The sequence below is a fragment of the Monocercomonoides exilis genome, assembly GCF_001643675.1.
Source record: "Monocercomonoides exilis strain PA203 chromosome Unknown scaffold66-335014, whole genome shotgun sequence".
Taxonomy (NCBI): Eukaryota; Preaxostyla; order Oxymonadida; family Polymastigidae; genus Monocercomonoides; species Monocercomonoides exilis.
In genome coordinates, this window is record NW_027150611.1 from 152,281 (window position 1) to 170,658 (window position 18,378).

Sequence of the window (18,378 nt, forward strand, 5' to 3'; positions counted from 1 at the left end):
AGTGACGAATGATGACGATGAAACAAGTGATGAATTTGAACCCTTTGAACGTGAAAATGGATAAAGAAAAGTTAGAAGAGTAATTGATTCGAGTTTTGTATTTTTTTGATGTGTTTTTACCTTTTTTTCATTGCAAAAAAATTTTGTTCCAATGAAGGAAAAAGTTCCAATAAAAAGATGAATTAACATTTCCATTTTAGAAAAATACTATTAATAACAAAGCTTTTATTTCATGATGAAATAATAAAATATCACTGAGTATTGTTTTATAAACTTTTCCACTTGTACGTACAACATTTGTCACTGGTTAAAAAAAATGAGCGAGTAAATTGTATCCAAATAAGCTTAGATGCATATTATCGTGAAAGAAAAAGTGATTTTTCTCAATTTCGATCCACTTTTGTTTGCACAAAATCCCCATATCAGCTTTTATCTTTCGTGTTATCAGCAGACTTTTTGCAGTTCCATTTTCTAATTCATCAATCCTTCTGCCGAGCCAACAAAGACATATCAAAGACATTCTAGTGCTTTTATAAAAATGGCACACCAACAGAATTATGCAAATACTTTGTAAAACAGTCAAACACAATTGGTGCAAATCCATTACTCCTTCAGGCAGTTGATGCTTTGCTATCTTTCTTGTGATTACTTAGAATGCATCCATTTGCTCAACTGGCACAGAGCTTTTCCACCTGAACACAATTTCCCCGAAATACGGCAAACGACGAAGCTTAAGCTCATCAGATGCTACACCTGCAAATAAACTTGAAAATCTTAATTTTTTAGGAAAAACAAAAGCAAAAAACCCTGATAAATGATCCGCGTGCAGCAGTATACTCCCGCACGTTCACGATACTCCTCATGTAGATAATCAATCAACGTTTGCCATCGGAGATCCTTTGCATTCAAAGTGCTTTTCAAATAAAAACTTCATTCAATAGATTTGCTTCTTTGAAGCCTCTGCTCACGTTCAAAGGCTCTCTTTTCTGAATATTGCTCCAAATGTTTCTGCTCCAATGATTTTGCGCAGCATGTCATGAATTGGGAATTTCCAAAAAACGTGAAGTCGTTTGTACCCTTTATGCCTTAAAAAATGCTTTGTTCTCAAAAAAGCATGATTTCCACCTGAATTCTGGTCTGGCTTCGCTTCAGAGCAAAACGTAAGATTGAAACATTTTTAAGAGTCAATTGAAGCACGTGCCACTTTTACTTGCAAATGAGCGAGAAATCTCCAGTTCAAATAATCAAGCACAATTGGAAGACGGGCAACATCTAAAATCCATTAACCCTTCTGATTATCAGATTGCCTTCATTTTCTTTCGAGATCATCCACTCCGTCATCTTCGTCAAAAGTATTATCCAATCGATAGCAGAATTGTTATGTTCAAAGCACCTTTCATGCGAATTTGAGAAACTTTTGATGCCATTATAAAACAAAGATTCATAGAAATTGAAGAGTATATTCCCATCAGCCATAAGTTAACCTCGTTATCCTCGACATTATCGATTTATCTGCGAATTACGATTTTTGAGAAAAGTGCGTCGAATATTATAATGGTTTGAATGACTATTATTATGGCTGAGTAGATCTTTCATTTTTATTTGATTTCCATTTTATTCATTGTTTTTTGACTGCTCAAAGAAATGATGATGCTTGGTCGATGCCATTTGATTTCATTTGCTATTGCTGTGCTGCTTATGCGTGAAAAGGATGCAGAAATTGTTTCAAAAGAAAATGAGGATTTATTATTAAATGAGGAGTTGAAAACAGATTCATTAAAAGAAAAAGACAGATACATTGATAGAAAATACAATTGCAAGTCTGATATCACGAATTATCAGAAACAGAGAGGAAAAGATGATGGTGGTAACAAAAATCAAGAAATTGTTGAAAAGGCAAACCTAAAGAATGGAATCAACGCAATGATTGACTATTTTGTACGCGAAGGGGTGATTGAACGCAGTATTTTGAATTCACATTTTGTGGTGATTAATTCGACATTAGAGGAATGCAATGTGCTATTTGTGCAGAGAACATGGAATGGGATGATTGAGATGAGTGGAAATTCAGTTCTAAAAATGAAATCGGATTTGATCGATTTTGACTCGCAATCTGAAGAATCAGCATTTTTAGCAAGAAGCGGAGAAATCTATTTTGAAAATATAAGTGCTTTGCCAACTGGCCTTTCTCGACCAATCCAAGCATTTGTGGACAATGCACAAGATGGAGATGAAAGCACTCTTAAAGTGTCTTTTGTAAAGAGCACATTGAGGCAGATAAGCATTGCTTCTTCTTCATCGTGCTTAGTTCAGGGCTTGGCGGGGAACGTCAACATTCATGAATGCTGTTTCATGAATGTGTCTCAATGTGTGAAACAAAAAAGAAAATCTTCACTTTCCCACAGCCAGATGAAATGGGTGAAAAGTGAAGTTGACAACAGTGAATTCGTTGGATGCAACAATCCGCAATATGGAACAGTGATTGTTACCACAGAAGAAACATTGACAATGAAGAATTCGTCATTTGAGCATTGCACAATAACACACACACCAGTGAACGGATCAAGAAACTCTTATTCGTCTGGCGATGTTGTTGCTTCGTCTATCGTTTTTTCTGATATGACAAGCAAAATCGAACCATGTTTGGCTATATATGCAGAGAAAACAGCAACATTAGTAATTGACAAATGTGTATTTAGAAATATCAGTTCGAATATTGATGAAAATATATATGGCGGAGCAGTGCACCATGAAGGAAATGGTTATCACAAGTCCAGAGGATGTAATTACACAAATTGCTCATCAATATATGCAAGTGGTGCTCTTGATGTCGAGGCGAAAGGAGATAAATTCATTCAAAATTGTAAAATTATTGGATGCAGTAGCATGCATTATTCAGGCATTTTTCTATTTTTTGATACGAACAATTCAATATTTAGCAACAATCTAATTCGAGAATGCATTGCAAGTGGTTATGGTGCTGGCGCTGGTGTATATGTTGGAAATAACACAGCAATATTATCTGAATGCAGATTTTCTTCATGCGTATCCAGCAATTATTGTGGAACTTTGTCGTTTGTCTGGGGAGTGGAAGGTTTTACAAAAGGATTTGTTTGGATCCGTTTCTGCACGTTTGATAACAACACGGTTGATATGGAGGATGGGGGATGCGATATTGGATCGTGGAATGATACTTTTTATAACAACAAAGTTGTGAAGGATTCTTTTATATCATCGTTTTCATTGAGCACACAATCAATTCGGGTGATGATTGGACGAGTCAATCACACCGAATGGCTTCCAAATCCACCTATTGAAAATCTTTTTGTGCATGTTTCATCGGTGCTTGGAGATGACAGTCGGAGTGGTTGTGGATGTGAAGTGATTCCTTGCCAGTCGATTGGAAAAGGAGTGCTTCAGAGAAAGGATGGTCAGTGGCTGATTGTGAGTGAGGGGGCATATTCACATGATTGTCTTCCTGTGCTTAACATGAATGTGAACATGAATGGAGGGAATGTGGAAATATCAACGCTAACCTCTTGTGGAACAGGCAATGGAAAGGCGCTGTTTGAAGTGACAACAGGAACTTTGGCGATTGAACATTTCGCAATTGTCCACTCGAGTTCAGAGTCAGACCCTAGCTCGTCAGTTACTGCGATGAGTGGAAATGGAAAAATGGAGCTGAGCGATTGCGAGGTGTGCTCGAAAGAGGAGGATTCCGTCCCATTTACAAAATCGATGATTGTTGTGGAACATGGTTTGGCAACTTTCCGCTTTGTCAGATTCAGTAATTTCAGGAGCACAAAGCAACTGATATCATTTTCATCACCATCAGTGATATCTGTTGAATCAGTCAAATTTCATTCGATTACTCGGACAATTGGGGATGGTGCAGTGCTTGAGGTGAGTGTGAAGGGCGGAGAGGAGCTGTCGCTGAACAACATTTCATTTGACAAATGCAAGAGCTACGGAGGAAATGGGGGAGGTATTTGGGTGGAATTGGAGAGAGGAGGATTGTTTGGGATGGGGAATACAAGTGATGTGAGCAAGGGAGTGAGGATGAGGGAGTGTGAGACAATGGTGAATGAGAGTACAGGGAAAGGTGGATGTGGAGGAGGGGTTTATATTAATGTTGGGGATGGGGTAGATTCGTTTGTGTTGAAGAGGGTCCAGTTCGTTGGATGCATAGCAGCAAAAGGGAAAAGCTTGTTTGTGAATGCAGAGCAGCTGAGTGGGCTGATCAACAGAAATTCGATTGGGTTTGATCTTGTGCAATCTGATTTGGAAGAGCTGAGAGGGCGAGAGAGCTCGATAATGGTTGAGGGAGCGAGTGTTCCGCTTGTGGTGTTTCTGTGGACAAACACAAATAGTTTTGGGCATGTTGGGGGAGAAGATGGAGTGGATTTCAGCAGGTGTGGATTTGAGGAGGTACCATGCTCATCGATAAAACAGGCGATAAACGTGTGGTTTCCTGAGAAGAATCGATTCATCAAGATCCACTCACTGTTTGTTTTGAGTGAGGAGCTGAGTGTGAACAGCTACGAATGGAACATCACAGGAAGCGAACCAGAAGCACAAGTGGAAGTGTGGAGCAGTGGAAGTGTGGAGCAGTGGAAGTGGGGAGCAGGAAGGAGTTGTGGAGACGAGTGTGAAAGCATGGATTGGGGATTTGAGTGTGCGGGTGGGGGATGGAATAGGGGTGTATCAGGCAGTGGTGGTGTGTCGAAGTGGGGTTCTGAGTATGAGCAAGTGTGGGATGAAGGGAAGCGTTGGTGTGGTTGGGCTGAGCTTTGTGAAAGTGGTTGGAGGGAATGTGGAAATATCAGAGATGGGGATATCAGCAATTGAATTTGGGGAAGCATCTACGCTGGTTGCTGGAGGAGGGAGTAGAAGCAAGAGCGAGAGCAAGAGCAGCGATGATGGAAGTTGCTGTTTGAAAGTGAATGACTCGGTGTTTGAGCAGATAAGGATGAGAGACTGGAGTGTTGTGAGGTGTGGAGATGGGGCTGATGTGAATATAAAGAACTGCACATTTACGAGGGTGAGCCGCACAAGCGGAAGCGGAGGGAGTGTTTGTGTAGAGGATGGTCAGAGCACAAGAGAGACAGCTGTTGTTGTTTCAGAAAGTGAATTTGAGGAGAGTGCTGTTGAGGAGGATGGAGCAGGAGGAGGAGGAATCTGGGGGAGGCTTACTGCAACAAGAAAGGTGGAAGTTGGATCTTGCACATTGAAGGGGTGCAGAGCACCGAGTGGAGAGAAAAGGGGGTATGGAGGAGGAATGTATCTGGACGTTGTGGAAGCGAGTGCTCCCTTTGTGGTTGCAGCACCACAGTTCATAGGAGAGAATCCGAATACTGCGAAGGAAGGAAATGATTTGTTTGTTGTGTCACCAAATCTGATGGTGAGCATGAGAAACAGCACGCTTCCGTTTGCAGCAGAAATGGAAGGGATGGATTTGGATTCGATTCGAGGATTCAATGGATCTGACAGGAGCGAAAGTATCCCACTGATCTTGTATTTCAAAGAGGTGGGATCGAAGATATATGTATCAGGGGAGAGAGGAAAGGATATTGCAGTGTGCGGGTTTGATGAGTATCCGTGCAAGAGTGCTGATTATTGTCTGGTGAGGCTGGAATCAAAGGAAGAGAAACAAGTGGTTGTGAAAGGGGGTGTAACAATGGGAAGGGAAATTGATCTGAGCGATGTGGATATTCGGGGAGAAGGTGAAAGGAGAGCAGAGATGGATGTGATTGGTGCTGTGGAAAGGGTGAGCGGGAAGATGATGAGATCTCAGAGAGTGACAAGAATTTGCAAGCTGGATATTAAGTTGCCTGCTCAACTTGGGAATGAGATGAGTGCTGCCTTCCATTCATGGACTGCGGGAGGAGAGTTGAGGATTGAGAACTGCTTGATGGGAATGAAAAGTGGAGAGACGGAAAAGATTGGGTATTATTTGATCTGTGCTGAAGGGAAAGTGCTGAGCTTGAATTGGGTGAGGATTGAAGGTATGAAATCATCTCAGTCGTTATTCAGCGTGAGCTTAATTGCCTTGGATGCAGATGAAGAGAGAGGAAATAGTCGGTCTATTGATATCAGAAACAGCTCATTTACGAGTGTGACAATACCTGCAAATGATTGTGCAGCACTTTTTGGATCGAGGATAGGAGTTGGCTTTGAGATGGAAGAATGCAACATTTCTGATGTTGTGTCTGAGGGGAGTGGTGAAGGAGGGGCAATGAAGTTTGTTGTCGAGGGATCAGGATGGGTTGAAATGATGAGGTGCATGATTGATGGATGCAAGGCAGAGACAACAGGTTTTGGGAAAGGAGGAGGGATATATGTTGAGTGTGGAAGAGGATTTCCAGTTTCTTTTTCAGAGATAGTGCTTGAGAGTTGTGATGCTTATTGTGGGAAAAACATTTTTGTTAAGGGATACAAGTTGTGGAGTGATATTGAGAAATCAAAGTTGAATGTGGAGATACCATTTGAAAAGGAGATGTTGAATGAGTTTGTTGGATATGATGAGGAAGAATCAGTGTATATTCCATTGGCAGCGTTTGTGGCTACGTTGGAAGGGAAGGGATATGTGGGAGGAGAAAGTGGGATTGATTATCCGATGTGCGGGTATGAGTGGTTTGCATGCAAGACAATTGGATATATGGGGGAATGGCGGTTCAGAGGCGAGAAGGCGAATGTATTACTGCAGAATACGTTCAGTTTCAGAGACCGGATTGTGCTTGATGGACAAAGTTTTGAGATTTGTGCTCAAAATGAGGGAGGCGAAGTGAGAGTTGAAGGAGGAGGCGGTGGAGAAGGAAGTGGGCTGATTGAAATTCAGGGCAATGTGCAGCTGGAAAAGATGACTCTCGTGCTTCCATCGGTGTTTGAGCCTTTATCGAGGGAGTGCTTGTTTTTGAGCAAGTCAGCATCTCTGACGCTTGAAGAGATGGAGATAAAGATGGAGGCTTCTGGACAGGGATGCAGATATTGGATGGTGAAGAGTATGGGAGGGAGTGTGAAAGTAAGAGGGATGGTGATGAGAAGGACTGAGTTTACTGGGGCAGGAGTGATCGAGATGAGTGGAGCAGAGGTTCTTGGAAATGTGAATGGGCTTGTGATGGAAGAAATAAAGATGAAAGGTGTGGGAGGGCTGGTGGTGATAAAAGGTGGTGCGAAAGTGGAAGTGATGAACTCTTCTGTGAAGGAGGCTACGTTTGAAAACCATTGTGGAATGAGCTTGGAAAGAGGAAGTGGATTGGTGATGACAGGGTGCAACATGAGTAGAGTCAAGAGAGAGGGTGGAGATGGAGGAGGGGTGGCTGGAGTGGTTGGAAGCTGGCAAAGAGTGGAGATGAAGGGATGTGAACTCAAGACGATGGGATGCTCTTCATCTGGATCTGGGGGAGGAAGCGTGAAGATGGTTGTGGAAAAAGGAGGAGAGTTTGTGTTTGACTCAAACGAGGTGCGTGAGAGCAAGGTTCCAGCACTTGAAGGAAATGGAGGAGGGGTGCATCTGACACTGGAAGGCAAGGATCTGAAATATTCGATGAAGGGATTGATGCTTGAAGAGAACGATGCACAATATGGGAAGGATGTGTATCTTGTTTGTCCATCACCGAGAGAAATGGTTGATCCTCTGTTGTGGAGCGGGAGCGCATCAAAGGAAGAAGAGGAGAGACGAAAGTGGGTAGTGGATCCAGGGGATGAACGGATGAACATGACTCTGTTGAGATTTCTGTTTCCGCTTGATGAGGATATTATTTATGTGGATGAAGAATTGGGAAGAGAGGTTGATGGATGCGGATCGAGTGTGAACCCCTGCAACGAACTGGGATATGGATATGGGAAGCTGGGAGATGCGAAAACAATCCTGCACGTCCAGAACAAGGCGAAACTTGTGAGCTTGATTGAGAGAGCAGATGCAAAGTTGACTATTCGAGGGGAAGAGTTGAAATCTGAGCTTATTGTTGAAGAAGCAGGGCGTGTGGTGCTTAAATCTGGAACACAGTCAACGTGGTTGACTTTCCAGAACATTATGTTCACATTGCATGGAAGTGGAGGAAAATACAATGATGTGATTGTGGGAAATGTGGGGAGAGTGTGGATCGTGGGATGTGAATTTGGGAGCAAGAATGGAACTCAAGCTGAGTGTTCGAGGTGGATTGTTTGTGGGGGAGGGAGCAGTGTGCAGATAGAGAACTCGACTGTGGGAGCGATTGAGTTTGTTGGAAGAGGAGGACTGTGCAAGATAACATCGGGAAGTGTGGTGATGGTGGGATGTTTCGTAGAAGATGTGAAGGGTGAAGAGAACAGTATGATTTTGTGCGAAGAAGGAGCAAGCGTGTGCGTGAATAGAACAACGATAACAAGATGTGAAATGGGGAGCGGAGGGATGATAGAGGCAAGAAACGCATCTACTGTGGAAATTTTGGAAGGAACAAAATTTGAAGGATGCTCATCTGATTCAGGAGATGGAGCATGCCTTCACTGTGAGGTTGTGGGGAGCAGGAGAGTTGCAATAAAGAATGCAGGATTTAAAAGGTGCTTTGTGGATGAAAGATGTGGAAGAGGAGGAGGAATTTATCTGAGGTTGAAGGAAGATGTAGAGAGTGACATAGAACTGTCTGGTCTCGAATTTGGAGAGAACATGGCATTTGCAGGAAGAGATGCGTTTGTGGAGTGCGAAGAGCTGAACAAGTCAATGAAAAAGGAGAGGCTGCAGATTGAGATGTTTGATGCAGATGGGAGGCAGATTGCGTTTATGGAAGGAACCGAGAAGGGAGCATTTGACGGGCATGTGGTGGATCTTGGAATGTTTTTATTTGAGTATTGCTCAGAAACAGTTGCCGTGTGTAGTCAGACAGGCATTGATATTGTAGGGTGTGGAAGAGCAGAGATGCCATGCAACACTTTCTGGTCTGGGTTTCAGCATGTGAATTGGTCAGCTTCAGGGATGAAGCAGATGGTACTTGAGGGGACAATGAGTGTCCGCGACACGTTTTGTGTGTCTTTGCTGAGAATCGTTTCGTCAAGCGATGAAAAAAACTGTGTTATCCACTTTGAGGCAGATCTGGAGACAGCCAAGGGAGATGAAGTATTTTTGGCATCAGCAGATGTTTCTTTCAGCGGCATTTCATTTGTTATTCCCTCGGCATTTGCACCAGAGAGATTCTGCTTGGTTTTACTGGATCCAAATGCAGAATCCTTTGCAGAGTTTAGTTTCACAAACTGTTCATTCCAGTGTGTTGAATCCGTGAATGCAAATTTAGCAATTGGGTATTGCTTGATTGAAGCAAAAGGAGGGATGGTTGGGATAGAGAACTGCACATTTGGAAACTTTTTATTTAGCACACCTCCACTCGTATTTTTGTCAACCGCAACCATCGATGGATGCACATTTGAGTCGATGGAAACACCAAATAGCAAACGTGGAGGAGCAATAAAAGTGAATTTTGGTTCAAATGATCAGCTCATCGTAAAGAAGACGAAATTGATAGGATGTGGATGTTCAATAGAGAAAGGAAAGGGAGGAGGAATGTATGTGGACTGCGCGAAATCAACAGCTGATGAGCCATTTGTGCTTGAAAACATGATATTTGAGAAGAACAAGGCGTTTGCAGGAGAAAACGTTTTTGTTGTGAGTTCGTGTTTGAACAGTTCAGTAACAGAGCATTCGTTTCTGTTTAGCTATGAGCAAATGAGCACCAATGGAAAGGAGTTTATGGGGAGTGATGATCAGTTTGTCGATACAGATCTGCTGCGTTTCTTGGTGTTGTACAAGAGCAGTGCGATCCATGTGTCATCGAGTGGAGCAGATGTGAAGCGCTGTGGAAGTGAGGCTGAACCATGCCAGTCATTCTGGAGCGGGATGAGTAATATTGAGAGAAATGAAAGTGGGATGGAGATTGTTATTTGTGGAGAAACAACAGTTGCTGACGAATATGATGTTTTAATGCTCAGGATTGGATCATATGGAAGTGATGCAGGAGAACAATTGAAAGGGAAAATGATAATTGTCGGAAAACAGAGTGGCAGGACAGGAGCGTATTTTGTGAACAGAGAAAGATTGGAAGTGGAATTGATTCACTTTGTGATAAGAGCGCAATTTGACAGTTTGTCAAACTATGTGATTGTGAACGAGGAAGGGAGATTAGAAGTAAAGAAGTGTGGAGTTGAGATGAGGGATGTGAACGGTGAGGCGGCTGGATGCAGTTTTGCGGAGATGAGGAAGGGATAATTGAATGTGGAAAGTTTGGAAATGGAAGCATCGGTGATCGAAAAGAGTGTATTTGTGATTTTTGAAGAGTGCCAATGTAAGTGCGAAGGGTTGAGCCTTCTTGCAACAGAGATAAGGAGAGGGTGTCTGTTTGAGATTGCTGATGGGTTGGGCAGAGCAAACGAAAGAGGCAAACTGGAATTGAATGAATCTTCGTTGAGCATGATATCGAGAGGAGACAATGGAGGAAGCGTTATCCGTGTTGGTGCAACAGGAGGAGGAGCAGGAGAGGAGAATGTAAATGGGGTGAATGTGGAAGTGAGTGGATGCGAATTTGTTGATTGCAAGGCAGAAGCAAGCATGGGTGGGGGAGTGATGTTTGTGTGGCTGAGGGATGGAGGAGCGCTGAGAGTGAGAGACACAACAATGATGAGGTGCAGCTGTTCGAATCAGGGGAGAGGAGGAGGGGTGTATATTGGAACAGATTTAGGAGGGAAGCTGGACTTTGTGTTTGAGAGGATGGTGTTGAAGGGGAACACGGCTGGGGTGGGGAATGATATATATGTGCGGTGTGTGAACATCAGTCAGCAGATCAATGAGACTCAGTTCAGATTCTCTCTGAGAGAGAGCGATTACTCGAGAAGGAATGCGATCTTCGGATGCGACACGACAGACCATGTGCTGGACACGGATCTGATGGATTTCATCACGATATATGAGAGCGACATGATTGTGGTGTCTTTGTTGGAGGAAAAAAAAGGGAAGGATGCTCGACAGTGTGGAACAGCAAAATTGCCGTGTGTGAGTGTGGGATATGGAGTGCAGCATCTGACGAATGAGTTGATGAGTGTGATGCTTGTTGATGAGGTATCAGTGATAGAGGGAGAAGTGAATCTGAAGAACATGACTCTTGAATCGCGATCAAAGAGCACAGCAAGAGTGGAGGTGGTGAATGGGATGGAGCAGACAAGGGAGTGTGTGATTGAGGTTACAGAGCATGTGGTTCTGTCATTGGTGAGATTTGAATATGGAGAAGAGATCTCGAATGGGTACTCTGCGTTTATATCTGTTGTGAATGACAGTGTGAGTGTGGAAAATTGTGTCTTTGGAGTGTTGGAAGCTTCGGCAATATTGTGTGTTGTTCCATTCTGCTTAATCCATATAACAACAGGAGAAGGATTCATCGGTGGATGCAGTATTTGTGGGCTGTCATTTTCTGAAGCAATATTTGAAATTGAGCACAGTTCATTCACAATTTCATCTTGCGATTTCACAGAAATGGAATGCAGGAATTATGTTGTGAGGCAATGCAAGGGGAATCTGGCTGTGAGGAACAGCTCGATATCGATAAAGGATGAAGAAGGAACTTGTGAGGCGGGAGTGAGTTGTTCATCAGTTTCGTCAGTTCAGATGGAGTCATGCAAGATTAGACGGAGATCCGTGGAGAATGAGAAGGGGAGTGTTGTGACTCTGGTGAAGTGTGGAAATGTGAAGATTGATTCGTGTTCATTTCTGGAAAGCACAACTGCAAGTGAAAAGGAGAATGGTTTCAAGGAAGATGCAGACATCTGCATGTGGAATGGCTCCATTGTCAGTGTTGATAATTGTGAGGTGTTGATGAAGGATACAACAATTTCCAATTCATCAGAAGGTGGAATAACAATGAGTGGAGGAATTGCGAATATTGAGAAAGGAGAGTTTTTGAATAACAATCCATCAATTGAAGGATATACATCATTGAGAAGAAACATCATATGTTCGGATTGTGGAACATTGAATATTTTGAGTTTGAAAGGAGGAGATGGAGTTTTGCCAAACACATCACTCTGGATGTTGGATGATGGGTGCAGTTTTGAAGGGATTGCTTCAGAGAGATCGTCACCTTTGTTTATTCCTGTATTGGAGAGTGTGTCAAGTGAGGAAGATGAAGGAGAGATGAAGCTGACATTCACTGGGTCTCTGCTTCTGCCGTGCAACTTGTCATTTAAGATAACATCGAAAGTGGGAGATGTGGATGTGATTGACAGATACACGTTTTGTTCAGATGAGCATGGAAATGAGAGCAGTGCAGTTGGAAGGATTCCATCAAATGTGGTGAAATCAGCTGCAGAGGAAGCAGAGGTGTCAGCGTGCATCTTGCTTGGAAAGGCAGATTCTCCTTCGTCAACGCAATCTTTCATTCTTAAGAACAGAAGTGAGCCCAAGGCAAATAGAGATGAAAGGATTGTTGAAGGAAAAAACGAAGGAAAATCATGGGCTTTTATAATTGCAATTATATTTGTTGTTTTGTTTTTGATTGCACTTATTGTTTCCATTGCTGTGACAATTAGATGGAAGAAGGCAAAGGATGAGAACAAAGACCTGAGAGAGATAGTGAATGATAACATCAGAAAGGATCCGAAGGCATTTGAGATGGTGACGATGGAAATGTCACCTGAGGCACAATGGAGAAGAGCTGAGAGAGAGGCAGAGAAGAAGAATGAGGAGAGGATGAAGAAGAGGATGTATGATAAGACACTGGAACATTCAGAGTCATCAGAACATCTTCTATCTGAGAGTGGATCGACTGAATACATCCTGGGAAGAGACTCAGACAAGATCCCTCAATGGGTTCTGGAGAAGGTTGAAGAAGATGATATTTCAAGGAAGCGTACTCCTTCACCATCCATCTCATCCACCTCAACCACTTCAACGACTGATTCAGATTCAACATTTGTTCGTGGAGAGGATCCGTGTCCAACCACCTCGTCGATGTCGAATCTTGTCGATGCAATTGCCTGTTCATCGCCTCACGAAAAATTGATTGTGGACTTGAGGGATTCTTTGTTCATGTTGTTGCATGGGATGAATAAGACAAAGGAAATGGCGATTGGTACTCTGCAAGAGAGGGAGCAGACAGCATCCCAAATCCTGTTCTGGGTGGCTAATCTCGCACTCCATTCATTTGATGAGATGGAAAACCCGCTTCAATCGCTGGCCAATCTGAGTCCACTCATTGTCCTATTCTCTGAACATATGGTTATTTGTGTTGCAATTCTCTCCGACTGCTCTTCTTCAGGTTCAGACACTTCTTCCATCTCTTCATCAACTGTTGTTACATCCTCAAGTGATGATGATAACCGAGATTCTCTGCCATCATCAGCGTTTGAAGATGAAGAGGATAACAGGAATGAGTGTTTGAGGTGGAAGGCACCAGAGCTGTTGAATGGCACAAAGAATAATGCGACGAAGAAAACGGTTGTGTTCTCGATTGGGATGATGTTGTGGGAGTGTCTGACACTCAAAGTTCCGTTTGGGGAGTATGAGGCGGAGGTGGCAGGACAGAAGATAGTGAATGGGGAAAGACCGTGTGGAGGGGAGAGTGAGGCAAGTGGGATGCATGAGATGGTGAAGGGATGCTGGAGGGCAGAACGTGGGGAAAGGGTGACATTGATGTGGGTGAAGCGGGAATTGTTTGGGCATTTCCCAGGAGAAGCAGCGGTGATGACGATGACGGATGCAGTGCTATATGAGGAGAGCAAAGATAACATCTCAAGCTGCGAGAGTCTTGTGGAATATTTTTAAAGAAGCAGATGAGGAAATATCCAGAAAAGGAATTCAAAACAAATTGTGAATCTGCTTCTGAAAGATTGAATATTTAAATGCAAAGCAGGTGGAAGAAAAAAAGACAATCATTATTCATTGCGGATCATAGACAGGACAAGAATGGATTGAAATATGCATTTGTGTTCATCGGGTAAAATTATTGAAAATTTTGTCTTTTTCTGTTTTATTTGTTGAAAATTTGAGGCAGTTAACTTCAATAAAATGGTGATAGATTTTGAAAAGGAGCGTTGGATTCAATGAAGAGTTTGATGAAATTGCGAAATGATTGAATTTTCTTTTTCAAGTAATGTTAATATTTTTTTTAGTGAAAATACTTTTTCAATGAGAGAGTGTTGTGATTGATGGATGCAATAAACGATAAAAAAGAATATGTTTTAAGAGCTTTAGGCAAAAGGATCATTTGAGTGAAATGTGGAGTATTTTGTTTTGTTGCACAAGCTTTTGTATGTATTCAAAATATCATTTGATTTCAAATATTTATCTCACAATTAAATATGTTTTTAAACTTCGTATTTTGTTATAAAGAAACTTTCTTGTTATTTTGTTTTTATAAATGTTTATGTTAATACATATATTTATTTATGCATTTATATATGTTTTTTCATTTCGATTGATTTTGTTATTTGCATTTGAATTAAATTATTTCCGAAATGATGTGGGACGAAATTTTTTTCTTTATGAATTTTGTTTCACTCCGTTTTCACTTTTATTTTTCCCAATTTTACTTATTTTTCGGAATATTCTGTATTTTTATGTCATATTTATTGTGATTTGATTTCAGAAAAAATTTGTAACAAATCGTTGAATTTTTCAAAATTCAAAAAATTTGCCTCAAATACTTATTTATAAATTTTTATTCGCTTTTAATATTTCAAAAAAGACAAATAAGTGGAAATAATATATATAATCAAAAATTGTAAAACAAAAAGTTATTTCTTTAATTATTCACAATTAATATTTCTTTTTTGGAGGAGGAGGCGGAGGAGGAGGTGCTTGTCTAACTGTCGAAGTATTATCAGGCGATGCTGATGAAGGCAGGGAACTTCTGGTTGATTGAGATATGGATGCTGTGATTGGATGCTTTTGTGCTTCTGAAGTCTTCTGAAACTCAGAAGAAAAAGTGGATGACTCAGATGGAGTTGAAGATGAGGATGTAAATGTGGATGAATCAGCAGAGTCGATTGAATTTGTGGGTGTGGGTGTGGATGGAAATGAAGGTGACATGGAAATGCTGTATGTCTGAGGCGATGGAGCTGGTCGAGGCAGCAAATCGGGATTGGCAGACTAGAAATTGTATGAAATGATGATAACATTAAAAAAATTCGAATTAGTAGGATAGAGTATTAATAATATTAGTAATGACAAACTCTATTTTCTTCGAGAAGTCTCATGAGCTCACCCATAAAAGGATCAGTCGGGTTTTTCATCGTTCTGTATCCCAGATTAATGGCATCAGTAAATAGCTGCGAAATCATATTCCAACATAAGCACACATAAATCCATTTGAATTATATAAAGCAGAAAAATACGTCAAATTGTTGTGAAAGAAAAAAACATCGTTATTTGTGTTAATTATCTCGTTTTTGTAAATAGCACATACCTTTACGACATTCACTCCAGTGGATGCTGAACAGTAATACAACGGAAGTCCATGCTTTTTGGCGAATGCAAATTCCTTTGTTGTTGCAGAAGGATCAACTTAAAGAAAATAAAAATTATGATTCTATGATTTTCAAAAGCTCAAGTTAAACCATCAATTTTATTTGCAACTACAACAGATGGAATATTTGGACTGTATTTTTGGAGTTCATCCCACCATTTTTGCATGTTTGTGTAGGTAATTTTTCTTGTAACATCAAAACACTAAAACAAGTTTAAATCATCTCAAAACAAATTATATTGCAAACCAATATGCACGAATGTGCTCCATAATAATAGCTTTGATGCTAAAATCGCGAATTTTAGATTTAAAACATAAATTTCGTTTTTAATCATTTTAAATATTTAAATGTTGTATACTATTTCTTCAAAAATATCTTGACCAGCTGTATCCCAAAACTCCACTTTCACTTCTCCAACATCCTGCAAATGTGCAGTGTAAGGAAAAATTGTTAGGGCATAAGTTGAAAGTTGTTGCTTATGACTTTATCATAAAATATTTATAAAATTTCAATATGCAGAAGTATATTTGTTTCATGCATTTATAAATGTGCAAAAGTTAAATAACAGAATGTAAAATAATCAAAAAGATATAACAATTTGCTAATCATCATTAATTTCACACAATTTGTCAAGAAGAAATCTTTCCATCAATTTTGTCTTACCAACTGCGGAATCTCCAAGAATTATAACCTTTATTGCTGATCCACTAGCTGAAATATGTTCGTCATTACTCTCATCCGACATAGGTTGCTGTAAGTTAAATAAACTCAAAAAGTTTATTGATCTTAACCTAAATAATATCACTTTTTCCATAATACTTTAATTAATTATTTGCGAAATGTTTTAATCCTAGTTTTGCGAAGCAAATGTATTTTATAATTGAAATATCACCATGTCGGACCTCAATTCATTCCGTTTGATTATATCCTCTTTGCTTAAAAAATCAGAAAGACCAACAACGCACAAGAAAAAAACTCAACAACTTCGCTCAATCGTTTTTGAATTCACGGCTCATTTGAAACGTGTGCAAAATATTTATGCTTTTTAAAACTTACTGTTTAATGTTAATAGATCAGGATGTTGTTTCACGAAACTCGAATCATTTAAAAGCTGTTTTGTTACAAGATGATTGCATTTTTTCTCATTTCTGTCATCAAACCACATTCCAAAAACTCTACACACGCGAGCTCTCAAAAAGATTGTTTTCTGAAGCAAAACAAAGTACATTAACTCTTTTACATCACATTATCAATGGTTTGAGATAAATTTTTTTTTCAAGAGAAATAATGCTTTTGAAGAGAATATCAGGTTTGAAGAAAACGTTGCACATGCTACCAACCAATCTTCTTTTGCGGAACAACCTTCAAATTTACATGAAGAAGTTCAAACAGAATCAGACACGAACAATTTTAACAATGGAAATTCATCTGCTGATGAAATGGAATCGTGTCTAACACGTCCTCCACTTTGTGCAACTGACTTTTCTTGTTCTACGCCTCCACCGTCTCCAGAAAATGGAGTTAGTATTCCACGCTCACCTTTCACATTTGATCAATCAACAACTGAAGCAGATGGGCAGATGAGTGAATCATCTTCATCTTCCTCGCCTGCTTCTGTATCAACGCCAGAATCTCCAAATTCCCCATCCTCATCTTCTTTGCCGTTGTCAACAGCATCTGCGTCAGATTCAGTGTCGGATACTTCTCGCACTTCCATTCAATCTCCTTGTTCTTCTTCACCTTGTTCTTCGTCTTCCTCTCCTCCTTTAACTATTTCATCAGCTGTTCCATCGGAATCTTCTTCTTCTTCTTCTTCTTTAGAATGTCCAGAATCTTCAGAATCATCGGAGTATTCATCGTCGTCGTCATCTTCTTCTCCTTCAATGACTAATTCTTCTCCATTAGTAGCAGAAAGGTCTTGTCTTTCTTCAGCCGACAATGATTCTGCAAATAAGCAGACATTTTCAATGTGTTCGATTCCTTCGATTCAGACTGAGGTTGTTCAGCTGCTTTCTTCGACAAATTCAGAAGCAGAAAACAGAAAAGAGCTGAAACGAATGATTGATGTCATCGATGCAGTGAGGCGCGAAGTGAAGCGGTTTGACTGAAAAAATGTTATTTTCTGAGACCTAATTGATTTTTTGTTCAATGTTGTTGACGACTTTTCCATTTAATTGCATTTTTAGTGTGTGCAATGAAGTTCCTCTTCACGAAGGTTTATTGTATTTCAAACGTATGCACTCAACATTTCAAAAAAATACCTTTATATTTTTATGATGTTTGTAAATTTGCATTTCATTCATATCATCATTTTGACACCCATTTTGATCAACGATTTTTAATTTTTTATTTTTATTTTATTTATTCGTGCGTTTTAATTTCTGACTACGTATTTTATTTTCAGGGCAATTCTTCAGAGAATTCCGTCCACGCTGGGCAATTTTGACCCAAACGCGTTTGATTTATTTCCCGCTTGATGAGGTTTGTATTTTAAGAAGATAATTTCAAAGTAATTTAAATTGTTACAATAATCTTCTTTAGATTATTTCTCCTACACTTGTTCGAGTAATTCCTTTGAGAGGAGGATCATTGCCTTTGCCATTACCAGAACAATGTGCTTCTCATTCCATTCCATTTGTGTTTTATCTTGCCACTCCAAATGCAATGCATTCTTCATATTTCATCCATGCTGTAAACGAAGACAGTTTCAAAACTTGGTACGCAATTCATTTTATGTTTTATAAAGATTTTTATAACATTTTCATCTGAAAAACTTTATTCATTTAAATTATTTTACTCTAGGGTAACTACAATTCAGGATACTTTGCACAACTACCCGATAGACAAATAAAATCTGAATAAAGACTTATAAACGCGAGTTTATGTTATCAACGG

The 18,378-nt window shown here is 40.2% G+C and overlaps 4 protein-coding genes across 4 annotated transcripts; 3 read left to right on the top strand and 1 right to left on the bottom strand.

Annotated features, from left to right (window-relative positions):
- Positions 1-1,644: 1,644 nt before the first annotated feature.
- On the top strand, positions 1,645-10,237 carry MONOS_4472 (uncharacterized protein; the record flags this gene model as incomplete). Its single annotated transcript, XM_067874547.1, has 2 exons — positions 1,645-4,777; positions 4,827-10,237. The coding sequence occupies 2 exons, from the start codon at positions 1,645-1,647 to the stop codon at positions 10,235-10,237; spliced, it is 8,544 nt and encodes a 2,847-aa protein (XP_067719094.1).
- Positions 10,238-10,258: 21 nt separating this feature from the next.
- MONOS_4471 (uncharacterized protein) lies at positions 10,259-13,780 on the top strand (the record flags this gene model as incomplete). Its single annotated transcript, XM_067874546.1, has 1 exon — positions 10,259-13,780. The coding sequence occupies one exon, from the start codon at positions 10,259-10,261 to the stop codon at positions 13,778-13,780; it is 3,522 nt and encodes a 1,173-aa protein (XP_067719095.1).
- Positions 13,781-14,673: 893 nt separating this feature from the next.
- On the bottom strand, positions 14,674-16,297 carry MONOS_4470 (Rabl2, Ras superfamily GTPase; the record flags this gene model as incomplete). Its single annotated transcript, XM_067874545.1, has 7 exons — positions 14,674-15,106; positions 15,190-15,285; positions 15,423-15,520; positions 15,574-15,685; positions 15,730-15,768; positions 15,842-15,965; positions 16,107-16,297. The coding sequence occupies 7 exons, from the start codon at positions 16,295-16,297 to the stop codon at positions 14,774-14,776; spliced, it is 993 nt and encodes a 330-aa protein (XP_067719096.1). The 3' UTR covers positions 14,674-14,773.
- Positions 16,298-16,922: 625 nt separating this feature from the next.
- On the top strand, positions 16,923-18,334 carry MONOS_4469 (uncharacterized protein; the record flags this gene model as incomplete). Its single annotated transcript, XM_067874543.1, has 5 exons — positions 16,923-17,581; positions 17,670-17,716; positions 17,888-17,964; positions 18,025-18,200; positions 18,286-18,334. The coding sequence occupies 5 exons, from the start codon at positions 16,923-16,925 to the stop codon at positions 18,332-18,334; spliced, it is 1,008 nt and encodes a 335-aa protein (XP_067719097.1).
- Positions 18,335-18,378: the final 44 nt, after the last annotated feature.